This window comes from Nothoprocta perdicaria, unplaced genomic scaffold, assembly GCF_003342845.1.
Source record: "Nothoprocta perdicaria isolate Ctin4 unplaced genomic scaffold, notPer1 scaffold_84, whole genome shotgun sequence".
Taxonomy (NCBI): domain Eukaryota; kingdom Metazoa; phylum Chordata; class Aves; order Tinamiformes; family Tinamidae; genus Nothoprocta; species Nothoprocta perdicaria.
This window is the reverse complement of record NW_020456132.1, coordinates 2,112,470-2,138,866: the sequence shown is the minus strand read 5'-3', so window position 1 is coordinate 2,138,866 and position 26,397 is coordinate 2,112,470. Positions and strand designations below refer to the sequence as shown.

Sequence of the window (26,397 nt, the reverse complement as noted above, 5' to 3'; positions counted from 1 at the left end):
TTTCTTGTTTCCCCCCCTTTAAGAAAATAGATGCTTTGATACCTTGGATAGAGTACCTCCAAGTTCTCTACTGTGATAACCTAWCTAATGTTAGGTTGCAAATGGCTCTGTTTTGTGGCATGCTGCAGTATTCTAAATAATTTGGGAAGCACATTGTGACGTGTCTTCCTTTGTCTTCTATAAGCACAGCTGTTACTCAAATACATTGACATGCAAGCTAGGCTTTGCTTTGTGCTCTGCTGTACATCATGACTATCTGAAACAGTCTTGGTGGAAATGACTTATTAGTGCAGCCTTTTCTGCTAGTCTTGACAAGGCTTTTATTAGGTAAGAGTAACACAAGATTATTGCTGTTCTGTATATGGTAATACTTCCAAGGCATATAGGCTAAATATGCCCTTATAAAAGGATTTAAGTCRTGCCCATTGTATTAGTACCTTACGAGTCAAATGCAGTCTCTTTAAAGCAAGAAGTAACAACCTAGGAATACATATGTTGGAGAAGCAAATGGGATAAGTACAATGTCTTCATTGGAACATCCGTGATAGCCTAAGCTTTTAGATCCTTCTACTTACAAGATGCTAATAGTATTGATATTCTTGAATGTCATCATGTATAGGTATCCAAGTAGTTATGATACTTCGATAAAACATTTTGGGCTTAAGACTTGAGGCATTTGTGTGAAAGCTTTTATTTTTGTACAGTGATAAAATTGCCTTGTTCTGTCTCTTCCTGGTGCCATTCCTGRTGCATCCAAACATTTGTTCCTACTAGCTTGTTTATATCCTTGCTCTGTGTGTGTGTGTGGGGGGAGGGGGAGTGTTGTTTAGCACATCAAACCTGCCCCAAACCTTCCTTCATGAAATTCATTTTCCCCTGTCTGCTTGTGTATTGACTTTCTGCKCCTCTTGTAGGAGGAACCTGTCTGATCTTGTGGTGGGAAGAGGATTGGAGGCATTGCATAATCTTTTTCTTTCTGCAGCTTTTTTTTTTTCTTTTCACTGTGTTACATGTGTTATGTGCTGGAAAACACTTTTAAGCAGGTGCTTCTGTCTGTAGCGTGCTGGATTGTCTGGCCTTGGTGACAGCATCTTTTCTCTGTTTTTATCTGGTGTTTTCATGTCTCAACTGCTTTTGTATTTCAGGCAGTGTCATAGCTTCTAAAGAAATCCCTCTTACTGTGGCTTTGTTAAGCTGACACAAGCAAATGCATGTGACTTTTTATAACCTGATGAATGGGCTCTTTATGCTGCTCTAAAAACCTGTGCTTGACTTTTTTCTTTCTCGCTTCAATCCCTCAGTGACAGGAGGTGAACAAAGAACCATTTTCTTTGCCTTTATTCCAACCATCAGACTCATGTTCTTGAATTGTGTTTCCTGTCTTAAAGTTGAGCTGTGCGGTGCAGTTGTCTTGTGTGGCACAGAAAAGCCCCAATGAAGCGAGGCCCCTTGATCTGAAGGGTTTGATAATCTAGAGCAGGGGCTTAGGGAAAGGCACGTATAGCTCTCCAGTCATCTGAGTGGATAGAAGCAGCCTTGGCAAACGTTCAGCTAGGTCACTTCTCCTGGGCCATGGGCTTTCACCTCAGGTGGAATCTGACCTCTGCAAACTTCCTGATACTTGCATGCAGCTAGAGTGGCTTTTCGGGACATAAGTACCAAAATAAGGTGGAAGAGGGAGGGAGGAGGGGGTAACAGGCTTTCAGATGTAAAAGAAAACTTGAAGAGTGATTGGAAGGTGAGTATATCACTGAGAATCTGTTGCTGGGATCASAGAACTTGCTCAAAGCTTTTACTGTTACAGAACAGTGCATATATTATCTGTAGGGACCACAACAACAGCTTTCACAAATGGGCATGTAAACTTGTGGAACACTTATCTTGTCTTTATGCTTCATGTTATTTGCATGAAAAATGCCCAGTTAAAGTCTTACAGGTCAAAGCCTGATATTTAAGTCTTCAAATAGACTCCCTGGAGCTAATACTTGGGAATTTTCACTGTCTTTTTTTTAATCTACTTGCAAGCTTTTTGCCCAGTTTGAAACCATTAAGCCTTATTGCACCTAGCATTTTGCTAATGGTAGTTGGACTTCTGTTTTAAAAAAAAAAAAAAAAAAAAAAAAAAGCTTCTGCATTTGCTTTCCTCCTGCATTGCGTTATAGGTTTTGTTTGTTGAGATTGCCTTAGGAGAGGGTGTGGGAGAGGCCTGGCATAATAAAATTTGAGGTCTCACCAAAACATATTTACTTTTGTTTCTAGGCAGATTATATCAAGACTTTATCGCTCCCTAGTAGCTGCTCTTATATTTCTCTGTTTTTTGCAGTTCTTGGGAAATGACGTTATTTCTTTGAAAGCATGAGAAATTGGCCTTTTTCCTTCAGGTCAAAAAATCTTAATGTCAGAATTTCTCCTTCATTTGCTGTTCCAGGCACTGGAAGTAACGTGTATTTGTTCTCAGACTAATTGCTGAAGCAAGTGCTTATCTTTCCCTATAATATGCCTTTTCTTGCACAGAGAGCATTTGTGGCTATACAGAACAGTGTTTGAGTACTCCGGTTTAAACAGTATGAAGACACATGATGCATCTGTGGAGATGGTTTCCAGGCTCAACAGGCTTCAATTGGTCAGATATTRCCATCCTTAGCTGACAAACATGCTAATGTGCCCAGTTTATTAACAGGCTTTTAGCCCTTGGACGCCCGCAGAACAGAGCGAGCTTGGTGACTTAGTCCAGCATGAGTGGATGATGATCTGCCCAGAAGTCTGGTAATGTGGGAAAGGGCTGTGTCTGCGTCTGCCCTGTCTCTCAGAAAGTTTCCTCGAAGAAAGCTGCAAACTTCTTGAGCTGCAGCTGGGTTTGCCTGTCTCCAAAGCCTGGCAGCCGTGCGAGAGGGCATGTGGGACTCAGTTTGTTCCCTGCCAGCTGGTTTTGTAACCATTCCTTGCTGTGCTGTGTGCTGAAGCTGGAGAGGGAGGGAGTGGCTTTGTTTGAAATTCATTGCTCCAGCTCTTTTCCTGGACAAAGGTTAGATTCCACAGTGCTTTTCCATTGTTCTTACAGAGGTCATATCCACAGGATTTGGGCAGTAATGGGGAGGGAGTGACAGCCCGCCCCATTTTCAGGTGGGGTAATGTAAGATGGTACCATTGGATTGATTTGCATCTTCCTCCAACAAATCCTTTAAAATGCCCAACTTGGCTTTTATGTGGTGTTCAGCAGAATGCTTGTTTCCTCTGTGTCTGTCTGTCTTCTCATGTGTGTGTAAGCACCAGCTTCCCCAAGACCAGAACTTGTTTTGTTTTCTACTGTCAGGATTAACAATAACAGAAGATGGCATGTGAAAATCTTCCATGGCAGATGTGGCTTTTAAGAGCCTTCCTCCAGAGAGGGTGCTGATGAGGACGTGCAGGCACTCAGGCCTTTGGTCTTTATCAAGTACTGAACATTGACAGAAAATCACTAGTTGCTCCTGCTTAGATYCAGCAAGCCCTTTTCAGCTGAAGACTTTCAACAAGGCAGCTAATAAGGCTGTATTAACGAGGTTGCAGAAGCCAAAATGTGACTTTCCTATGACAGTTTGCTAAACAAATGTTGAGTGTTAACGCTTGTTTCTTTAATGAGTGCCAGCAAGCAATCACCCATAGCCAGTGCATAAAACTGCTTCCAAGCACTGTAAAGGGAGTGTAGATTTTGTAAGAAGGTGACCTACAAAAAAATACTAAGCTCCAGGAACCTYAAAGCACTTAACATTTTGACCAATATGCTGCAAGGATCTTTGGCACAGCACTAAAGAGAACACTATTTTTTTTCTTTTATGGTCCCATGACAGCAAAACCAGCTTTGTGCACTTTTATGCTTAGAGGATGGGTGTAGTTAGCCTCTTGGCACCTGGGGGGGGTCTCTGTATTTACAGCCCTGGCAGATTAAGAGAGAATGTAACCTCTAAATAGCAAAACTGCCCTAAAGTAACTTGGTATGTACAAGAGTTAGGGAAAGTCAGGGAAAGTCTTTAGGTGCTGTGCTTTTCCAGTTGATTACTTGTAATCCAAGGAACATAAGCTGAAGAAATTCTGAAAAATGTGTTGCAGGCTTTTAGCAGGAACGGCATGGCACTGCCTGCTTCTCCTTTCCCTTTGTGAAAGACTAGCTGGTAAAAGGTCAGTTGACAGAATGGGCACACTGAAGTTGCTGTAAAAAGCARTCTGGCTAGTTGAAAAGGATGTTACAGAGCTGGGAATAGAAAAGTAGCGTTTTTCTTTTGCAGCCTTGAACATATCTTGGCCATTTTGCTGAATGCTCTCGGGTTACTGCATCTGGCAGGCGGCCCCGAGAAGCATTAAATGACTTGAATGTCATGTTAAACACTGTTAATCATTCATCTGATGTGATCAAGATAAACARAGCAAGAACTCCAAATTCATGTCTAGACTTTGTGACTTCAGCTTAATATAGGGGATAACAGTGGTATTGTAAATGAAGCAACATATGCTTTCTAACTTTTATTTTAAAATAAGAGAATTGTATAGAATACTGAGTTATGTAGTGTCGTGTGTCTTAGGTTTAATCAAGACATTGCCTTTTCTGAACAGTCTTGCTCATGATACAAAGCTGAGGCAAAGTTCTTGCTGGACATGGATCAAGAAGAGAATGAGAGAACATCTGTCAACAGATGAGGAAAGCAGTGGACACTTCAAAGCAGGATTCTGCTGATTCCATCTAAAAATTCCTKTGRCAGTAATTAGTGACATAGTGATTTGGCATCACAAAAGGTTGAGCTTTGGGATACGTGATTTTTTTCAACTCCGAAAGTTAATACTGTGTGTGTATTCTGTGAGATAGTAAGTTAGTAACTCAGKGATGACTTTTCCCAAAAAAAGAAAAATTTGGAAAGGACTTCCTTTTGAAAAAAGGAAGAATTTGCCCCAAAATCATTTTCAGTTTCTGCCTTTTCCTKGATTTAGATGACTCGGAGTTGCTAGTGTTATTAGTTAACACGTGCACTGCTGGTTCTCCATGAAATACTACACATACAACCAATGGATGCTGAGGAATATTGGGAAGAGCAGTCCTGAAAGATGTTGAAGGTTTTGAGCATACAGCAGCTTGTGGGAATGTGTATTAGTTTCTTTGCTTAATTTGTTTCTGCTAGGGTTCTTTCCAGCTGGCTAACCTCACAGAAATGAGGCCTGAGGTCATTTGGCATCCACCTGATTTGTACCAAAAAGAAACTTGCTCTGGAATATGATCCACAGGCAGCTGTCTGCAGCAGAGCTCAGTGGAATGGGCACTGATGCTCCTTTTATTTCTGCTACACCAGCTTGAGCTCCTTAAATCTCTCGGTGATCTGATTCRACTTGATTATGTAAAGGGAAGCTGAGGCAGCCAAAACGTAAGAAAATGCAGACACATTAGTGGTTTGGATCAGCTGAGCGATCCAGGGGTCACAGTGCCAGCAGCTGTGGGGCAAAAGAAAAGATGAAGGAGACTGGACTGCCTGTGGTCCAGTAAGCTTGATAAGCTGCCTCATTCAGATATGAGTTCTGTTTCAGTTTGCAAATTGTAATGAGCACCACACAGGTAAATGAACATGTTCTGGTGAAATTGTGGTCTAAAGCAAGGAGCAGCAGCTTGCTTGTTGCCTCTATAAGATCACAAATGTACGAACTCTAAGGAAGCTTTCTCTGAACCTTTAAACTTCAAGGAACTGAAGTTCGAAGAATGCAGCTTTCTCAGCAGTGAGCAGAGTTTCTGAAATCTTACTCTGCTGTTGTGGCTTGACTTCTGGCAGGCTTTTCCACAGTGCCTGCATTAATAACCAGTATACCTGCTGACAGCCCTGAAAGGGAGTGCAAAGAAATCGTGAACCTGTCTGAGAAGGAGAAGCTGTTGCAGTAGGCAGATGTATTGAATTTACTAGAGCAGGTTTTGGTGTACTTTTGTTGCTTGTCACATTTTTTTTCTTTTTTTGCTATGTGATCTGAAYTATTGGATGCCATTCAGGCACAAATTCTTGTATTAAATACGGTCACATTCGATACTTTTTGTACCATTGCCATTGAACGAGACTTGAATATTGAAATAAACTTACTAACGCCAGAATGTGTAGGATGGTGTGCAATTGGGCTCTTACAGAAAAGTTTCTCTCTGTTGTTTTCTCCACAGCTCTAAGTAGTGGCTTTAGCCCTGAGCCATTTTCATCCCCACCAAAGCAGTCTTTGAAATCCCTGTTTAAAACAYGAGTTGTCCCTGGAAGTGTATTGCCTATTGTATAACCAAATCCTGCTTGCTTTCCTGTACCTTCTTGTCCATCATTACTAGCACCAAAGGATTTGAACAACTTTTCAAAATAAAATGCATATATTTGAACCAGTAGAACTGTCTTCTTCCAACTCATCCCTCGAGTTTGTTTATTTACTGATAAGACATTCAATTCAGCATGCGTTTATACCTAAGTTCCCTGGTGTACAGATCATTAGGTATTGGTGCTGTTTGGTAGCTTTCATATTTTATGAAACTGCAAAGGTGATAAGCTGAAAATTGGAAGGATTAAGTTTTCCACAGGATGAGTTATTGAGCCCCTCCAAGGTATAGGTAGGTAGGAGTCRTGGTTTCTTGTATGAAAGATGGGATCTAGGCATTGCTGCATATGAACAGCAAAAGAATGGCAGATGATGATGATCTAAGAAGTTTGTTGCAAGTGAAAGAGGGCTTTCATTTCAAAATCAATTATTTCCAAATGTCCTAAGGGCTTCTCCGAGTTATTTATTCGGAGTTTTAGATGGAGGAAAAATAAAAAGCCGTTGAGTAGATTAAACAATACAGAAGAACATCTGAAATACTACTTGAGAGGAAATCTTCTGAGCCAACAATCTGGAAAGTACAAAGACAAAAACTGCTTGTGGAAGTACTCGATTCAGGATATAGCATACTGCATTTAAAGTGGGAGTATTGAGTTTTGTTCTGGGATCTCATTTCTCACACTCTTGTAGACAAGTGGAGTTATTTCCTCTCTGTTTCCCCAGAATGGCCAGAATTTAGAAAGAGTTGAAAGCGAATCATAGAGCACATGGTTACTTACGTTGTTATAGTCTGGGAAGGAGGACTTTTGGATTCCTGGTGCAGTCAGCCAAAGAAGAAAGGATACGCCAGCCCTAAGATAAAGAYGATACTTGTCGCAGAGGAAGATTCACAGTAACTGTAATGCCTTCCAAACAGAAAAGTGGAAGCTGTTTTATTTCCCCTTCAGTCACGTCTGAACAATGTGAAGGTCAACAGACTCCTTTAAATTTCTAAATGAAAAATGGCATTGGTGTTGCACTCCAACTATATATTTCCAGCTTCCAGCAGACATAGGTTGCCATTCTTTAGCGGGGTATCAGTCGAAGGAGTTGAGAGAGGACAGATGTTCCATGTGGGCCTCATTTTTTCTCCTTAGCAGAAGCTTGAGTTTTTTTTCCTTGAATTCTAATTTTGCAGCTTAATAGCAGGAAGGAAATAGTAAAATCAGTTCCATTTTCTGGCAGTAATGTGGACTGTATATATGATACAGATTCCTTTTATCGCTAAAAGAAGCTCAGTAATGATTTGTTTGCAGGCACGTTGCCAAAATGCAAACGTTTTGGACTAGCTCATAAATAGCAGCGCTCTTCAACCCCTGCGGTCAGTTCAAATTAAGCCTTCCCATCATTCTAGAAATGGGAGTATGGAGGGAGAGGGAAACAGTCACTTCTTGGCGTTGAGTCACTGGGCAGACTACACTGAATGCAAGCTTTGATTCAGTGAAGAACTCTCTTTTTTTCCCTTTCAATTTACCCAGTTTCATAAGCTCATGYGGGGTAACATCCCTACCCCATCCAGCTTGGCCTTGGGTGGTGTTAGGGAGACAGAGCAGTGCATCTCCCATGGGGAACTTGGTAGCAGCCTTGCCTTCCTGTAGGGTGTGATTTGGGAAACTGAAGATTGCTTGGTTTGCAAGTGAGGGCAGGTTATTGTGGTGGCTGACTCGTCCAGACCTGGAGTGAATTATAAATAATGCTGAAAGCTGAGGATCCTGAAGTAGAGATCCTTTAGCAGCTGCTAAAATGGATATTGGGGGAAATAATATCATTAAATATTCCTGGGTGAGAAAGAAATCAAATTTGTTTGTTATACATGTTTGTTTAGACTTTCTAGTCCAACAGGATGTGCATGTATATTAAAACAATGTTAAACCCATTGGTGTATCTGTGTTGCCTGATGCCTTTCTCAATAGCACTATGGTGTAAGGGCACCTCTTCTAAGACTGGAGCTGCAGGGAGCTGCTACAACCCTTGGATGTGTAATTAAAAAATAAAATAAAATAAAAAATAAAAATAAAATAAAATAAAATAAAATAAAATAAAATAAAATAAAATAAAGACTGCAGGTCTATGAAGATAGATGACTGGAAAATTGAGGTTTCTTTTTTTTTTTTTTTTCCCCCTTAAAAAAAGACATATTAAGAAGCTTGTTCAGATCATCATCAAGGCCTTACTGCTAAGGAGAGAGCTGCAAACATAGAACACGTGTAGTAAGATCGGATTTCTGATGCAAAACTCAGAGGGTGATATTAATTTATATATTAGGTTCTTGGTCACTGTAGACTGAATTACTGATCATTTATCTTGATACCAAGTTGKTAATCTTGATATGGGAATAGGAGGGAGAAAAATGTCCTGGCTTGTGGTATGGAGRAGGCCAGTCTGCAAAGCTCTGTGGGGTTTTCTTGGCTTGGTCACAAGGTAGGTGATGACATCTTATGTTGAACTGCAAGGGTACAGAAGATTTCCTCCTTTCTTGCTTATTTAAACTTGTTTACCTTGGAAGCTGAGCTATTAAAGGTGTTGATGGTAGCAAAGTAGACACATTCGTTCCAGTCCTTTCCCCCTGAATCACAGACTGGTTGAGGTTGGAAGGGACCTGTGCAGAACCTCCCTGCTCAAGCAGGGCCACCTGAAGCACATTGCCCAGGATTGTGCACAGACAGTGTTTGAATATATGCAAAGAGAGAGTCGCTGCAACTCCTCTGAACGACCTGTGCTTAGTCACCTTCACAGTAAAAAGTTTTTTCTCATGTTCCAGTGGAGCTTCCTGTGGTTGGATTTGTGTCCCTTGCATCTCATCCTGTCACTGGGCACTGTTGAGAAGAGTCTGGCCCCATTCTCTTCCCACCCTCCCTTCAGAAGCTTCCGCACATTGATAGGATTCCTTCTTAGTCTTAGCTGGGCCTGTTCAGCCTGAGAAGCGTCCTCAGCCTTTCCTCTGAGGAGAGGTGCCCTGGCCCCCTGATCACATTGGCCTCCTTCCAGGGGCTCCACGTCTCTCTTGTGTGCGGGAGCCCAGACCTGGCTGCACAGCCCCATATGTGGCCTCAGCAGGGCTGAGCAGAGGGAGAGAAGCACCTCACTGCCTCCCTCAGCCTCCACAGGCAACGCTCTGCCTCGTRCAAATCGGGCATGCCGTCCTCCTTTCCTTCTCTTCTCTTCTCCTCTTTCTAAAGGAAAGCTAGAACGCATCGTATGTAGGTTACTTGCATGATGTTACTTAAATGGGGAATCAATAGAGTGTAGAAAACAGCCAAAGCTAGTGACTCCTATATATTTATTAGTGATATATTTATAAGCTGAAAATCCTGCTACTTTTTTTTTCCTCCCCTCCATAGCTCTTAATGAGCCTTGGAGATATGGATTTTTTTTTCTTTTTTGAATTTTGCTTAAAACTTTCTGATCCCTTTTACTGCTTTCTTCCCTTTCTTTTGCAAGAAGTCTCGTACTAACTTTTGAAATACGTTAAAAGTCATATAGAGATGAATAAATGTCTCTTACTAGATTGTGAGTAACCAGAAGTGTCATTTAAACACAATAGATATTCAGGTTTGAACTAAAATTTGAGATAAATTGATTATAGCTAGATTCTTTCCCTTGGCTTACTTTTTCTGATACTAAAACGCCAGATACGTTAAATAGCATTAAGGCAGGGGCAGTGGTGTTGAAACATAAAATAGAAATTAATCTATTTATAGAGATGGTTAGGCTAATGAAGTGTGCCTTACAGCACGCCACTGCTTTCTTCTAAACTTGGGGAAAACAAGTGCAGACTGTATAATACTTTGACACGTGAATTGTTCTTAGGTATCTGAGGATGTGAAATAAGTATTAATATCTTTCCAGGTTATTTTGGATGCCATCCTTACAAGGGAAGAAGACTTCTGTAGTTGTGAGGACCTCAAATAGTCCGTCTTTTTAAACATTGCCTTTCTGCATCTTTCTACAAAAGTTTTCTCCCCTCCCCCTTTCTCTGCAGAGTTCTGATACGAATAACCACGACAATGAACTGCCTCAAGAAGATGAAGGGTTTATGGGAATGTCACCTCTTCTGCAAGCACACCATGCTATGGAAAGAATGGAAGAATTTGTGTGCAAGGTAAGAGCATGTGAAAAACAGAAATGAAAAGCTGCCCATGCGGTTTCCTTGCTTAGGAAGTTCAGGTGACCAGCGGGATGTATAACTTGCAGCCCCTGCAGTGGTTGTGTGGGGAAGAGCATGGAATGAGCATCTCTTGTAACCACTGACCTTACAGCTTTGGGAGATTACAGTCAGCTCTAAAAGAATAAAGTGTAAAGCATGGAGCAACAGGGGTTACAAATTGGAGCAACAACTCTAAAGCTGGCCATGCATCTGATAAGCCTCTGAGAAGCACCAGTGACTGGAAGGCAGCATAAAGGATTTGTGTTTCTAGTGGTTCTGGTCGAAGGCACTTTCATTTACAAGGCCACTTTTTCCTAGCCTGCTTCAGACTTGCTCACATTTGGTTTTTCACAGCACTATTTGCATGCACTGTAGGATTAGCTTTGATTATTACCAAAATGGGAGGTTCTATAAAAAGTATATTTGATTAAATCCGTTGTTAATATTGTAAATATTAATGACCTTGGGTCAGCTTTTGCTATGATCTGAAGCCGTGGTCTGTGTTGGTCTCTTGCCCTTCTTTTTGGTAAAGGAGTTTTGCCCCTTCATGCACTTGGTGCTCGTGGTTTTCTGAGCTATTACTTGGTTTTTACAGAGCAGCCCTAGTTACTAAGGCTTCTTCTGTGGTGGTTTTCTTTTCCCCTATGAATTCTTCTTCTTTTTGGATGTCTGCAGGGTACATTATGTAAAACAAATTTTCTCTTGCTGGTCAAAATTCAGATATATTTTCATGAAGTAAACAAGTTAATTCTTTTGTTGGGCGTATTTTTGGTTTGGGAGCATCCTGTTTTTAGCTGAGATGGTAATTCTACTTAGTTTTGTTAAGCTTCTGGGAAATACTGAGCAAAACTGACTGAAAACACTGTGGCCTCTTGATGTTGAAACTGAAATAAGAATGCAGTCTCTAAACWTAGTGTTGCAGGATTCTTCAGGCTGCCTCCTGTCTTACTAGCCAGACGGCAAATCCAAGGAACGTTGCAGAAAGCGCCCCGGTACATAAGGCACCCCTGACCCCCCTGTGCTTGGCAGTGCTGCTTCTGAAGCCACACTGAAGATTTCCTGTATCTTCTGTCACTGAAGCAGTGCTGAGAACAGCTGGGCACACTCTTTTTGTTTGGAATCAGCTGCATACATGTGCATGGGGAGAGCTGCTCTCTCCTTTAAGAAGAAATCCAGCAGAACTGGGAGACTCATGGATCTGTTGCTTTAACTCATTTGCAAATGCTTGTTCTTGGAATGTGGAGTCTTTTTTTCTCTTTTCCACCCTTCCTTCCCCAGCCTGGATAAAATCTGGATAAAGCTGGGGACACTTCTCACTGGATTCCCTTGTCCCTTCCTGCTCATAGCCTAAATTATTGCTGATAGCTAGGCTAGCTACAGGCTTGATTCCTTGATTAAATGAAAGGGGAGATCTGTGAAAATACATACAGCAGAATGTACAACCAGATTAGATGCTTTCCCTTCATTAAGCAGTGAAAGGCCCAATAGCTTTCCCATTTAAATGAGACGTTGAAGTGGCTTTTTTTTTTTTTTTGGGTGCAGCTCAAGTTCATAATGAAACAGAGTTGAATAGGGAATAATGACCTGACATCRTATTTCAAGTGTAAAGGCTTTTTACAGAAGCGTTGCATTGACCCATTTCTGTGTTCACTGTGCTTGCTTGCTCACTTATCAGTTCTGCTAATTTGGATTTCCTCATTTTTGCTGGACTTAATGCAGCTCCACTGTCTGTGTTTAACCAAACCCTTCTTAACCTCCAGGTGTGGGAGGGCCGATGGAGAGTCATTCCCCACGATGTTCTGCCCGACTGGCTGAAGGACAACGACTACTTGTTGCATGGGCACAGACCACCCATGCCTTCCTTCCGGGCTTGTTTCAAGAGCATCTTCAGAATACACACAGAGACTGGTAACATCTGGACACATCTTCTAGGTAATTCCAATTTGCTTTAACAGTTATTMGTCTTTTGAGAGCAAGATGGGAAGGAGTGTAGAGGGTAGTAAACATTACCCTTCCGTTAGTTACCTGTTAGATTAACTTGAAATATTCTTCTGTTGAAGCTGAATGAGTCTTTGTGACATTCAACATACTGATGGTTAATAAAATACAAATCAATAGTCTCTATTGCAAAGTGCTGTTGGTGTTTACTGAATTCACATTTTTGGCCACAGGTGCACACCTAAAATGTTTTTCAGCTTACAGAGAACATTGAAAGGAAAGGATTTATTTGAGCTTCAAAAAAAGACCTGTGTCCTGCTTTTGCATTTTTGCAAAATAGGTATCTTGCAAAACAAGTAAAAATATAGTCCATATGTGTCTGTATTGCTACAGGCTGAGACAGAAATGTGGTTGTCTAAATGAGTGCCATTGGTTGTCATGCAATTCCAGTGTTTAGAACTCCCATACKTTTTTTTGAGGTGGAGGTAAAGGAAGATTTCAGCTTGCATGAACTTGACACCWTTCTGCCCTCTYGTTATGCAGGATGTGTGTTCTTCCTGTGTCTGGGAATCTTCTACATGTTCCGGCCAAACATGTCCTTTGTAGCACCTGTGCAGGAGAAGGTGGTGGTTGGATTGTTCTTCCTGGGAGCCATCCTTTGCCTCTCCTTCTCCTGGCTCTTCCACACCGTTTATTGCCACTCAGAAGGTGTTTCTAGGCTCTTCTCCAAGTAAGTGTCTAGGGGACAGGGTAGCTCACGCCAGAAACAGTTGGGAAGCCAGAGCTGGGACTCCAGCCTGGAGCTGCAGCGTACGAGTTCTGCATTACCTAATTGCATGTCTTGTGGAACAGAACTGAGCGAAGATTCAGTGCAGTCTTTCTTGTTGTTATTTGCTRCATCACAGTTGTTTTTGTGCTGCTTGTTTTAGTCATGAAACTTTTCTTAACCGCTGTTTGGCAGGCATGTGCATCTATATTACTGCTGTAAGTCATATACCTAGAGCTTAGTTACGGGGCTTTGAATTATTAATGTGGCTGTCACTCACTGCTGTCACTTCAGATTATTTTGGGTAACTTCAAGTCTTAACTTTTCTTATATAAGACAGCTGCAGCACGTGTTTCAAGATGTCCTTTTTCTTTTTTTTTCATTTTTTTCTTTTCCTTTTTTAATTTTTTTTTTGTTCTTCTTGTTGTCATTGTTTTACTAAGCATTCTGCCTTGGCTAGATGCTGTATACCTTGTATTTCTACCTTATATTTCCTAAGAATGCTCAGCCTAGGTTCATGAAACCTGCAAGACCATCTCCAAAATAAGTCAGTAATTAAAATCCTCTGCTGAAGGCTTAATTTCATCTTCTCTTGCAGGAACATTTTGCCATGGAGTGGCCAAAAAAAAAAAAAAAAAAAAAAGCAGGGGCTTTAATATTTTTTTTTTATTGATGTCTAGAAAAATTCATTGATGTCTAGCAAAAAAAAATACAGCTCTGCTGAAAAAATGTGATAGTATTCCCCAGTGGTCACTTAAGCCGATGCTTTCCTAACACATACTTGTCAGACACAAAAGTGTTTTTGTTGGCTGTGCTCTCCTAACATGCTGTGTGCCTTATGTGTGCTCAAGCACCGTATCCTCATCCAAAGGTTAATCTGAGGTTCCTTCAAAAGGTCCTGATCTAAAGGCTGCAATATATTCCTGCTGATGACTGTCCAAAATGGCCTTACTAGTTGCTTACCAAGGTAATGCATTACATATAGTAGGGAATTGGCATAAATTTGCAGTCAAGGAATAAGTTTTGATAATGAGAACAACTTTATTTTGCAGATAAATAGGCCCTTGCTATAASTACTAGAGAAGTGTCAGCATGAAAACTTCTTAAGTTTCATGTTTTAAATCAAGTTGATTTTTTTTATTCCACTCTAGGCTGGATTATTCTGGCATTGCACTTCTCATTATGGGCAGCTTTGTACCGTGGCTGTACTACTCCTTCTACTGCAACCCACAGCCTTGCTTCATCTACTTGATTGTGATTTGTGTCCTGGGCATTGCAGCCATAATTGTCTCACAGTGGGACATGTTTGCAACCCCTCAATACCGGGGTGTAAGGGCAGGTAAGACCTGAAGTTRATTGTTTTGCTTCTTGGCTGTCTTCCCTCCTTCCTATTTATCATTTGAAAAGACAGTGTGGGGGAGAGCGTGCGTAACCTTACAGAACATTTTGGATTCAGGAACAGTTCTTGGGTTGGGAGCTCGGTGGGTGTTCTTAGAGCCTCCTGGATATACACAGAAATAACCACTAGCACAAGTCCTGGCAGTGCATTTCTGAAGTGGTCACTGACAAGTGTAATAGGAAATACCTTAGTACAAGGTATTTCTGGCACTATCAAGCAACTAGGCTTTCTAGAAAAGTGACTGGTTTGCTTGGTGGATGTAGATATATATTCCTTGAGCTGCTAACGTTTTCCGTAACACTAGGCTCAGACATTAGCAAATCATCTGAATGACTGAATTAATCTGGGTATGTCTAAGGAAAGTACGTATTTGAAACAGAGCCCAGCTTTTCTGCTCACACGACCAAAGGTTCCAAAATAAGTTTTGCTAAAATCTAAATGAGTAAACCATATCCTCATAGAGGGCAGATGAGCCTCAGATGCTACTCTCCTGTTTTTGATGATTGCTTGTACACTGTAATGGCAAATCTCCTTGTCACTCCTTGTTGGCCCGATCCTGAGAGGTTATGGTAAAGTGTGACATAGTCTGTGTWTTGTCACTGCCCTCTACAGTCCAAGAACTGTAACTAGCTCTATGTGTATCAAAGCTGGCAGATAGAGGCATCAAAGGAAATATTTCAGTATCTGCAGGAATGTTTGATCAGGTAACTTCTAGTATACCAAGGAATTCTCTGTATTCTTACTTTCCATTAAAACTACCCTGAGGACTCTCAGTGTCTACAGYTGTCACCTTTCTGCTACTTTTGCAAACACTGAGTGAGCCCTTCATTGTTTTATTTTGTTCTTTTTTGTTTGTGTGTTTGTCTCCCTTTGCTGACACTGGGTTCAAACCTGACTCTACCACTTTTTTTCTTTCTTTTTTTTTTTTTTTTTTAAACCTCCCAGGAGTATTTCTAGGTCTGGGTCTTAGCGGGGTCATTCCCACCCTGCACTTTGTCATCTCGGAGGGGCTCCTGAAGGCAGCCACGATGGGGCAGATAGGCTGGCTGGCGCTCATGGCCTGCCTGTACATCACCGGTGCCGCGCTCTACGCCGCCCGCATCCCCGAGAGGTTCTTCCCCGGCAAGTGCGATATCTGGGTGAGTTCACACAGTGACCGGGCGAGGACCCCGACCGCCTTGGGTGTCCTCTGGCCAGTCCGGAACGGCGCCGTGGGAGCCTAGGTCCCAGTGGCCCAACAGCCGTGGCTTCCCCAGGGCCGGTGGATGTGCTGCCCCTCTGGGTGATCTCCCTACCACAGGCTGGCCTGAGGTGACCGCGAGCGCGCGAGCTCAACCCAGTGCCTGGGCCTGGCAGCCTCATAGCCTCAGTGGCTTCTGCTGAGGGCTGAGCGGCGTGGCGTGTGGATCTTATACGTGTTACCTCGGGAAGCAAAAGCCTGTGGCTGCTTCCAGTGTTTTCTCTAGGATCCTCGCTGTCTGGCTCCTCAGACTACGGAAGGATCTCTCTGGCCCTGAAGAAGGGCAAGTAGGGGGTGGGTGAGCGTGGGTGAAGAAAAGGGTTGTGGGGATTGGGTAGGGGGATGTATGGGGAACGTGGAGAAAGGAATAGGGAGGAATGAGGCCGAAGTTTAGAGGGGATTGGGCTTTTGGGAAATATGTTAGGATGTAGTACTTCCATTAGACCAGCTTAAGGCACATATAAAAGACCTATAACAGGGATGGTGCCTGGATTGAGTGGCTTCTGCACAGCACCAGTTTGCCAGGTGAGGAGATACCAGAAGCATCATTATTCAAATGGCCCGACCAAACCTTGTTATGATATTGAGGGGCTCCAAAATCCTGGTGTGCCTTCATCTCTTTGTCCAAGCTTCCCATGGAGTCTGCACTGCACATGCACAGAGATTATTGAAGACCATTATCCATAGTGGTCTATCTTCCCTCAAACAAGCACGTGCTTTGTCATGTAGCTCCCTCATGGCTTTTGTTCCCTAGACTATGATCACTGGCATCCTGAGCTTTCGTTCAGAACATCTGGTTCTGTCAGGGTTTTAATATACTGTCATGATGTCTTTCTGCTCTGTCTCGTTGTGGCAGAGAAACCAAGTAATGATGCTTTGAAAATCTACTTGATAAAACTCATGCCGTGTGACACAGCCCCTCTGAGCACAGACCACCAGTGAGCGCTGTACCCGTTGGCTGCCCAGGGGCTCCCTTGGGCAGGTTGCTTTTCCGGCCTTCCCTCCAAAGCTCTAAAAAGTTGTCTCTCACCAAGGATGAGCTGCAGCACCTGTGCAGCATTTGTTGATTGATCAGGTGATTATGTTGACCCTGGAAAGGGTTGTGTGGAGAATGTGCTTCCCTTTCCTAGTGATAGGAGGGGAATAGGCTTAATTCATGGCTTAAATAACCTTGTGACTTGAGGTGCTGCCCTGTGTCATGGCATATAGCTCGGATGAACGTCTGGCTCTTCTGTGGCGGCGGGACGTCGCCAGGCCCCACAGGACCCCAGCTGAACGCAAGTGTTTTGTTTTCCGCAGTTCCACTCCCACCAGCTGTTCCACGTCTTTGTCGTGGCTGGTGCTTTCGTGCATTTCCACGGAGTTTCCAACCTGCAGGAATTCCGCTTCACGGTGGGAGGCGGCTGCGCGGAGGAGGAGGGCCTGCAGTAACACCCGCCTGCAGCCCCAGGTCGTAGCCGAACGGGCGCCGCGAGCGCGGCCGGCGCGCGCCGGCCAGCAACGAATACCTAAGAGGAATCCGAGGTCCAGCTGATGGAGCGTGGAGCTTCATGGGGGATTCTGACTAACCAAGATAAATTCTATACCTCAAGCAATGGAATGAATCAATTTGAAGACCAGGAAATTTTGAAGCCCTAATTTATTCTTGGGATCTACAGATTGAGCTACAGAGGACCCTTTCCAAATCGGCTTCTGTTCAATGCCATATTTATTAGTAGATGTTGGGAGGGATAGCTTAGCAATTTCATTTTCCTTTTTTTTTTCTTTTTTTTAATCAAGTTTAAATTTATATCCTCTTGGAGGGTTTGGGATTTGATTTTAGATGCTCTTTTGGGAGAAAAAAAAAGAAATTGTAAATAAGATTTCTAACTTTCTGTTTAAATAAAATTTATATAAATGTTTTAAACAATGGGTGGGGGGAGAAAGGGTTTTTGTAAAGAATGCAACATGCAAGTACCACACACTGTTTCAATTTTGCACAAAATAAATAACTGCAGGAGGGCCAGGTGAAATTCCCGAGAGTGAGGTATGTTGTCCCTGCAGATTTTTCCCGGGGGCCGACACGCCGTGGGCCGCACGGAGTCCCAGCAGCGCTTGGAGTAGGTTCAGTCAGCGAGCTCAAGGGTGTGAAGGATGGATCAACCTGTTGTGGAGGTCACCGTGTTAACGAGTTTATTTGCTCAAGGAACCCGAGGTGCCCCGGAGCCCTTCCAGGTGTGGGGCAGAGCTGCCTTCCGCGCCTGCCTGGCCCCTCTGGCTCTGGCGAAGGGGACCTGCCCAGCGCCGGGAGTTGGAGCGCGACGGGCTGCGCACAGAGCGGCTCCCTCAGCGCCTGTCGCGAGCCGCGGGCGCCACCGAGCTCGGGGCTGTGGGTGCCCGAGGCTGCGGGTGCCCGGGGCTGTGGGTGCCCGGGGCCGCGGGTGCCCGGTCCCCCCCGGCCAGCGTGGGAAGGAGACGCGGAGATGGGCGGCGAGGGAGAGGCTGCGGCAGCTGCTGCTGGCCTCGGGCACCGCACTGAGCGTGTTGGGCTCCACTCGCCCACGGCGCCGGCAGGTTTTTGTTAGGAGAAACCCACAATCAGCCCAGTGTGGTTCCCTTTTTGGTTTTTTTTTTCCCCCCTCTTTTTTTTTTCTACGTCTGCTTCCCATCTGTGCTTTAGCACAGGGATTGATGGTATTTCTTTAACTCTAGAAGTAGAGTTCAGCTGGATGGCTGTGGAGCAGGCGCCTCCTCTGTGAGGGGAGGCATGTGCCCTCCTCCTCRCTGAATTGATGTAGCTTGAGCTTTGGAGCCCAGTCAGGAGCCGGAACGAAGGAGGGGGAATCTTTGAAGCTGTTAGGTGAAACTTGAGCGTTCTGTTTGTTATGGCACAGCCATTGCTTGGAGGGCTTAGTTGGAAAGTCAGAGCCAATACCTCTCTTGGAGATGAGCTGAGCAGCTCATAAAGTGCTCTAGGCCACAAAGCAGGAAAGTAAAGGGGTGTGTGTGGTGTGTTTTTATATATWTTTTTTTTCTTTGACTCCTGCAAGTCTGTGTTTTCATCCTTCAAGAAAAAAATGTGGATTGCAGAGATCTTCCAGTACCCTGGATCTCACTGAGTTTTTCAGGGAGTTACTCTGCGTAATGGAGTCAGGAAGGAGCAGAATGCCTTCCTACACTTGCCTGGATATTGCGGCTTCACCTGGAACGGGATCCGTTGAGAGCTACGGAGMGCAAGGGCAGCCGCAGCAGCAGCTCCCAGCTCGAGGGTCACGTTCTCAGCTGGGTTGCTTCGCGGAGGCCAGGAGCCCGTCGCGAGCCCCTGTGGTACCAAGATGAAATCAAGAGCAGTATTAGCTGGATGCGGGGCCGCTCAGCGCTGGCACCCCTGGCAAAGCCGTAAGGAGCTGCGTGCCTGGCGGGGCCTGCGCCGTTCCCTGTGCAAAGCGTGGTACATATCCGAAGCAGACGTGCCCTCGGCGCTCGGGGGAACCTTGTGCCAGTACCAGCAGAAGCGGCAGTCTCCGTCGCGGATCATCCCGCTCTCGCTCCCCGAAGGGCGATTGTAACCTGGTCCTAACAGCACAGAACTACTCCAGAAACACAGTAYTCCACCTGCCGTTCTTAACCCGGTCAGTCTCTCCGTTTGAGAAGTTTGTGTGTTCCAATAAAAACATCCTAGCTGTGCACTTTTCTGTAGCTCTTGCTGAGAACTCTTCCCAGGTTGGCACCTGAATGCCTTACTCTCAGCAGTCAGAGGCTTGCTTGCTCTGTGTGCAGGTTATTGCCATAGAATAGTTAGGACCTACAGCTTCTTTCCTTCCCCATTAAATAGTGGCCTTGTTCAGTATATTTCTTTTTAAAAATTGCTTACTGTTGGAAGCAATGAAGCACATTCTGGGGTTTTGATGGTTGGGGACTCTGGTGATGGTTCCATGTAAGATGGGATCTTATTACTTGCTGTATTCTTAACTTCTGCTAATAAAAGAACCAAATGGATGTTGTTGAGCCTGGCTCTTTCCGTGCCGCGTGTGGCCTTTGAAAGGGCCACCCTTGCTCCAGCTTCCTCCCATGGGAACGCTGCAGAGGGAGAAGCCTCCTCCTGGCCCAGGACCCACGCGCTGCTCCGAGGCCGGCTCGCGTGGCGCTGGCCTCGCACTTGCTCTGTGCCCCCCGGGACAGCAGCTCGTGCCTGCGAGATGGGTGCCCCACAGGCCCGGCTGCCCCAGCGCCTCGCGGGTGTCTGCAGGGCAGGTGGGTCCGTGCTGGGCGCTGCTAGTGAGGTATGAACACGGCAGGAGGCGACGGGGCCGGGGACACTGCTGCCCCTTAGGCACAATAACGATCCCGAGAGGACTTCTTGTCACCAAGCCTGGACTTTCATTGATGCCCAGTGCGGCATCCTAAGCGTTCACCTGCCACCCAGTTACTGTGAACCAGGGGAACCGCTTGAGGTGACGTTTACCCCTTCCTGTGCCTGCTTGTTTGTGGTACCTATTATATTTTAAAAGTAGCTTAAGGACCAAGGGAAATTGCTGTTCCTTCAGAGTTTTCTTGCAGCGTTTTGGAAAGCTTAGTTGAGTTTATGCTTTAGAATGAGGACCTGAAGCTGAAAAGAAGTCTCCAGGGGTAAGTTTTTGTTGGGAATCTCTCACTGACACCAGCGTCTCCACCTGAGCCGTAGGTAGCTACACTTTGGAATGGCACCGACAGGGGCATTTGTAGGGGTGCAGGTTTTTAGTGGCTCATTTCCCTGTCCCACTGCAGGCTGGGTGGAACAGGCTGAAGGGCGGTGAGTGCCTGGCGTCCCCACCAGGACTGCACAGCGAGCGGTGGGAGCGGAGCCGGGGAAGGCCGGAGCGGGCAGCAGGCAGGGCAGGGAAAGGCGCAAACGGGCTATGGAGGAGCTCGGGGTGGAGCGTGGGTGAAGGGGCAGCCCCGCGCTGTGACACCATGACAGGCCCCTGGAAGGCAGGGATGGCAACCCGCTGCGGGAGCGAGGCCGTGAGGGGGAAAGCGAGCAGGAGTGAGGGCCAGAAGAGCGAGAGCTGCTCAGAAAAGAGCCCGGGTCCTGGAGACCTGGCTGGCACGGCCTGTTGGATCCGTTGAGTTGGGAGCCAACCTTGGGGCAGCCTGGACTGCRGTAAAGGAAGGAGCTGCCGGCTTGCAGGAGGCGCCTTGCTGCGCGCGCCCGCACGAGGAGTTGGGCCTGTCGGTCCCCAGCGCGGCGCTGGGCGCAGGGCGGGAAGCGGCCGCCTCTCCTCGGCGGGGAGGCAGCGGGGCTGGTGCTGGCGCGGCCCGCGGAGCCGTGCGCTCCTCTCCCGGCCTCAGCTGTCACCAAACGTGTGAGCGGCCCTGCAGCAGGAGAGGCCTCGTCCTGCCTCCGTGCGGGCGCCCGTGGAGTGTGGCCRGCGGCACCTCGGCTCCCTCTGCGGTACCGAGCCCCAGGTGCGAGTTCCGCAGGGCCTCGGAAGCTCCCAGCGGGAGCAGGTGGCCTCTGGCAGCCTGAGGGCCTCTAGTGCAAGGCGGATTCGAGCAGCGGGGAGAGTTTTGCTCTCTGGTCATGTATGGAGTACAGAAAATGCTGCCCCGTGGATTTGATTTTCAGAAATACGAATGATGCTTAAAGGCTGCCTGGGCAGCTGTAACTTGTATCTCCTGGCTCTTCTGTGTGTACTTGTGGCCATTTTCTCTCCCCTCAAAAACCTTTATTTAGTTCCTTACAAAGGGTGACCTGGTCCTGCTGATGGGCTGGACCGCTGCAGTAAAGGGGAACGTCTGAGGCCACGGCCTGACTTGTTACAGGAGCGGGCGGTAAATGCAGCCTGTGATTGGGAGGAGGAAACTGAGCCTGTTCTGGCTGAAGCTGACGGCAGCTCCGTGCAGACTGAGTTGTTCTGCCTCTGCCAAGGTCTGCGCGTGGTGCCAAGCAGTTTGCTTGAACCAGCCTCTCCTGCTGGCCACTGCCTCTGTAGTTGCCTCAGTGCCCACGTTTAAATTCTAACGGGTTTTCAGAAGTGCTGAGCGCCAGCTCCTGGGTTTTTCCCTGGAATGCTCAGCTCCATGGAGAAGGCACGGGTGGCCTTTGAGGAAAAGGGAACACCAGCCCCAGCCGCCTGGCAGTGCCGTGCCACACTGTGCTCATGGTCCTTTCCCAGTACTGTCACAGCGAGCGATGCTGGAGCGTCCGCTGGGAGCCCCTGCCCAGCGTCACCTGAGCCGCACGTGGGGCAGCGGCTACGCAGGGCCCATGGGGCAGCCCGGCCCCCGGAGCCTTCACCCTCTCCCTGGGCAGGGACGGCGGCCTGTGACCCAACTGCATGGCTGGTGTTTCCAGGCCTGAGGGCCCCTCTCCTGCTGTGCCCTCCTCCAGTAGTGTTTATGTTGTGGGGTCACTAATTCTGAGCTCTGAGGTGTTTGCTCTCACAGTGGTAGCGCTGTTAGTAGCTGCGTCTCTGTTGCAGAACAACTGGACAAAGAGGGTTTTTTTTTACAGCTCTCTGAAAAAGTTGTAAACAAGATGAGAGAATCATAGGGCTGGCCGTGTTCCCAGAGCGATGATGCATTTCCCTGGCAGAGCCAGATTATGCCCCAAACAGATCCRCTGGATTTACATGTGATTTTTGTCTCTAGCTGTGCTCTCTAGCTTGACGTTTGCCTGAGAGGCGGCTGGCGCTGAGCTCGCCCGAGCCAGCGCGGCTCTGAGCGCCCGGCTCCCGCCCGCGGCTGCAGCCGAGGGATCGGAGGGGTCGGCGCTGCCTGCGGCGCCGCGCTGGGTGCTCCCGACACCGAACCGCAGAGTCAGCTCGAGGGGTAGGGAGAGCAGCCGCCAGGACCGGGGGAGGCAACGACTGCCCGGGAGCAAAAGAGCGATGCCAGCCCCCCTGGAGCAGCAGTGGCCACTGCCGCCCGGCCTGCCCGTCCCCGGTGCTGTCCCCAGCGCCATCCTCCGCCCCACGCGCCCAGGGCAGCAGCAGCAGTGGCTCCCGGCCGTGCTCCTGGCGTGTTTGCTGGCAGCCCTCGTGCTAGTGTTTGGAGACGACTGTTCAGCCCTGACCACGGTGGTGACGCCAGAGCAGCCTGTCCGCGTTGTTACCGCAGATGAGTCATTTCCCTGCTGTGATGCATCTCTCAGAGATGGGCGGTGTGGGGAGAGGGGGAACACGACAGCCGGCTTCGTTCGGTGTTTCCGGTGCCGCCTGTTGTGAAGTGTTGAGGCTGGAGCCGATAGCAATTCCCGAATGTGAAATCCAGAAGAGCGAGTGTGAGCTGAGTYTTGGGCAGTGCTCAACGCACGCAGCTCCGGGGCGCTGCCTCCGGCACGAGGGTGCCCGTGGCAGCTCCTTGGCGCCTTCCCGGGGCCTGCGTGAGGCGAGTGCTGGCGTGGGAGCTGAGGGAAGGCAGGGCCTCCTGGACGGGCACAGCTTCCTGCGGCCAGCACTGTGGCTGCGCTGCTCCCTGCGTGCGCACGGAGCCACGAGCGGGTTGGGYACCTGTTTTCCCTCCTCTTTTCCTAGAAAGCAGCTTAAGAAGGGCTGGAGAAGAACCTGTGCTCATCTGTATAATGTGCAGCGTGTCTGTGCACATCTGCTGCTCACCCTAACCAGGCAAGAAGGACCACGGTGATGGATTCGACGAAGGGACCCAGTGCACTGCCCTCACCTCCTGCTGTCTTGCTCTGGGGAAAGGTTGGGTGCTGAGGATCCGCATGCCGCACAAGCCAGGATTGKTGTGAATTGGTTCTCAGCAGCCCATGAGAGATTTAATAAAGGAGTGTGCTTTGCAGCGTGTCGCTGGGGCTGTGACAGTTGCATCACAGCCTGATGAAGAGCTGCCCGGGCCGGCTTGCTGGGGTGGCGCCACAGGAGTTRGTGAGGGTGGCGTTAGCTGGGATGAAAGGCAGGGCGGAAGGGGCAGCGCTGAGGGGGCGGCAGGGGAGCTGCCCCGAGGCAGGGGAGAGGCCCAGAGAGGAGGCCGCGGCACAGAGGGACGGAGTCTCGCAGGGCAGCGGGGGCTGCTCTTTCCAGAAGAGCCCTGTGCTCTTTCCAGAAGWGCCACACGGTGCGTTGGGCTGCCCCCAGCGCCGCTCCCCCGCGCACGGCGGCACGTGAGCCRTCGGGCTGGCTGCCCTGCTGCCCGTGGGCTTTGCCGATCCCGGTCTGCTCAGAGCGGCGGGTCGAAGTCCTGGGTTTGCCGGCGCTGTCACAGCTTGGGCAACGTGAGTCACGCWGTGGGGTGGGCTCGCACAGGGCGCGGGTCCTGCCGGCGGCTGCGGCACTGCCGGCGCCCGCCACGGTGTAGGGGCAGCAGSGTTTGTACAGCCTGCAGCGTGGCCTCCCTGACACTTCTGGTTCTCAGGATTTTAACCTAAATAACCCACTCCCTTCCTGACTCTCTCTCTCACCTCCTTCCTGGGAAGAAATGGGCTGCAGCTTTTAGGGCTGAGATCACCCCGACTTGTGCAGCAGCTGGATGTGCTGGGGGGCTCTGCCCGGCTCTGCTCACTGCTGAGCTGTGTGTGAGACCCTCCACCCTCCGAGTCTTGTCCTGTAATGGAAGCCACTACCTACAGTTTGTGCATTGGAGGGGTGGGCAGGACCCTGCAGAGGTCACGGCTGTGGTTTATAGCTCCGTGCTGGGGGGCGGCGCGATGCTTGGCTGGAAATGGGAGACGGCTCCTTCCACAGCTGCTCCGCGGCTGGTTGTCTTCTCTGTCCTCAGCTCGCTGCTTGGCTGACCTATTTTCGTCTGCTGTGCCCAGCACGCAGAGCTGAAGAAGTTGGGAGYGGGAGCAGCTGCTCTTCCTGGGGATTTGTGTTCTGCTCGGGGCTGTGCTGCTCTGCGGTGGAGCTCGCTTAACCCCTTGGGAGCGCAGGCGTGGGGCGGCGTGCGCAGCGYCCGCCCGGCTGCCCCGCGGGGAGCCTGGGCCCGGCAGCGCCGCGCGGGAGGGCGCCGGGCGCCGGCCCCGAGCCAAGGCCGCGCTTCGCTTCGCTCCGGGGTGTGGGTCTGTCGCAGGCGCGGAGGGGCGCCCGGCGCTGCGGCCGCCCGCAGGGCAGCGCTGCTCCCTGYGGGGTCCCGACCCGTGAAGGTCGCTGTGCAATCCCCTTCCCAGGGAATTTTATTTTTAAACCAGGACTCCCAGCAGAGCTACACCCTCATTTTTGGTTGAAGAAATAATTCAATCCCTCCCGTTCCCTTCAGTGGAAACCYATGTGCAAACTGTGTGAAGTAATTAAGCTGGGTATGATTCGTCTTATTCTTTCAGTGCCSGTCTGGTCGCAGGACCTCGTTTCTTGTGGGTTAATACACCTGAAGCCAGACGCTGCTGCGTGGCGGCAGGGCAATGGGTATTGATGCATCTTTTCTGCAGCGAGCGGAGCTGGGGCTTTAATCCTTCCTGACAGGTGAGGTCACTCTGGAGAGCTGCGCGCCCCGGGAGGGCCCTGCCAAGGGCAGCAGCACAAGGGCAGCAGTGCCAAGGGCAGCAGTGCCAAGGGCAGCAGCGCCAAGGGCAGGAGCGCGGCACTGCCCCCGCTGTGTCTGCCAACGGGGGATGCCCTCAGCCGGTTGCTCCTCCGTTTGGGAGCAGGTCCCGGAGCTCCTCGGTCTGGACAGGACACCCTTTTTTCCTCAGCCTAGTCCTCATCTTTCTTGTCTCTTCTGACTCTAATAAGGTCACTGGATGTGAAGCATGGAAAACATCTCCACTTCCAGGGGCTGATTTACTTCCAGCGCTGCGGTTGTTCTTCTGTGCTGTAACATCACCTCTGGAAAGGCAAAAGCAGCCGCACACTGAGCTGAAATGTCACGGAAGGTCCTGGCTCCGCCTGGGGCCGAGATGCAGTGGCAGGAGGGGGAGCAGCCCCCGGCCCTAGCACGCACCGGGCTGCACGTGTGGGCTCCTGGTCATCCCCTTGGGCCAGGGACAGTCCTGGTGAGAGCCGGAGGCCTCCGAGGAGCCCTGTGACATGGGCCCGGCCGGAGCTGTGGGACAGGGGCCTTGGGAGGGGCTGCTGGGGCGGCAGCAGGGCGCTCTCCGGGAGGGCAGCTTGTGCCGGGACATCTGCTTGTGCCGGGAGCCACCCGAGGGGCTCCTGAAGCTGCCCACCTCGAACGGGGCCAGGACAACGCGCTGCCTTGCTGGTTTCCAGCCTGGGCCCTTGGAGCTGTCGCTGTGCTCCCATGGGGGACTAGAGAAGGGGACGAGTGGGGCCCTAACGCTGTCTGTCGCCAGTCTTACCTGGGCACCAGCGCCCGCCTCAGGGGTGGCGGGAGAGCYGCGAGCTCCCTGTGGAGCAGCCAGATGGCCTCAGAGAGGGCCCCGTAACGCGGGACACTCTTCTTCCCACAGCTCCAGCAGAGGCAGCGGCCAGGAGCGCCCCGTGGCCTCCCCGTGAGAACCTGGCACATCCCCCATGGCCTCACAGTGCAGCCCCATTCCCACTCCGCCACCCGGGCCACGTCCCTGCGGACCCACGCAGGGACAAGGGGTCGGGATGTGGTGTGGGGCTGTGATTAGCACCAAACAGGACATGATGCATCTTAAGTATCTATTTAAAATATGCCATATATTTGTTTTTAAAGAGATG

General features: G+C 48.5%; 1 protein-coding gene across 1 annotated transcript in view; it reads left to right on the top strand.

Annotated features, from left to right (window-relative positions):
- Positions 1-18,127, top strand: part of ADIPOR2 (adiponectin receptor 2) — a 39,467-nt gene extending 21,340 nt beyond the window's left edge. Inside the window, exons 3-8 of the mRNA XM_026052141.1 lie at positions 10,322-10,441; positions 12,247-12,418; positions 12,968-13,154; positions 14,342-14,529; positions 15,535-15,728; positions 17,129-18,127. Of these exons, the coding sequence (XP_025907926.1) occupies positions 10,322-10,441; positions 12,247-12,418; positions 12,968-13,154; positions 14,342-14,529; positions 15,535-15,728; positions 17,129-17,260 (993 nt within the window). The 3' untranslated portion in view covers positions 17,261-18,127. The remainder of the gene's footprint in view (positions 1-10,321; positions 10,442-12,246; positions 12,419-12,967; positions 13,155-14,341; positions 14,530-15,534; positions 15,729-17,128) is intronic.
- The last annotated feature ends 8,270 nt before the right edge of the window (positions 18,128-26,397 follow it).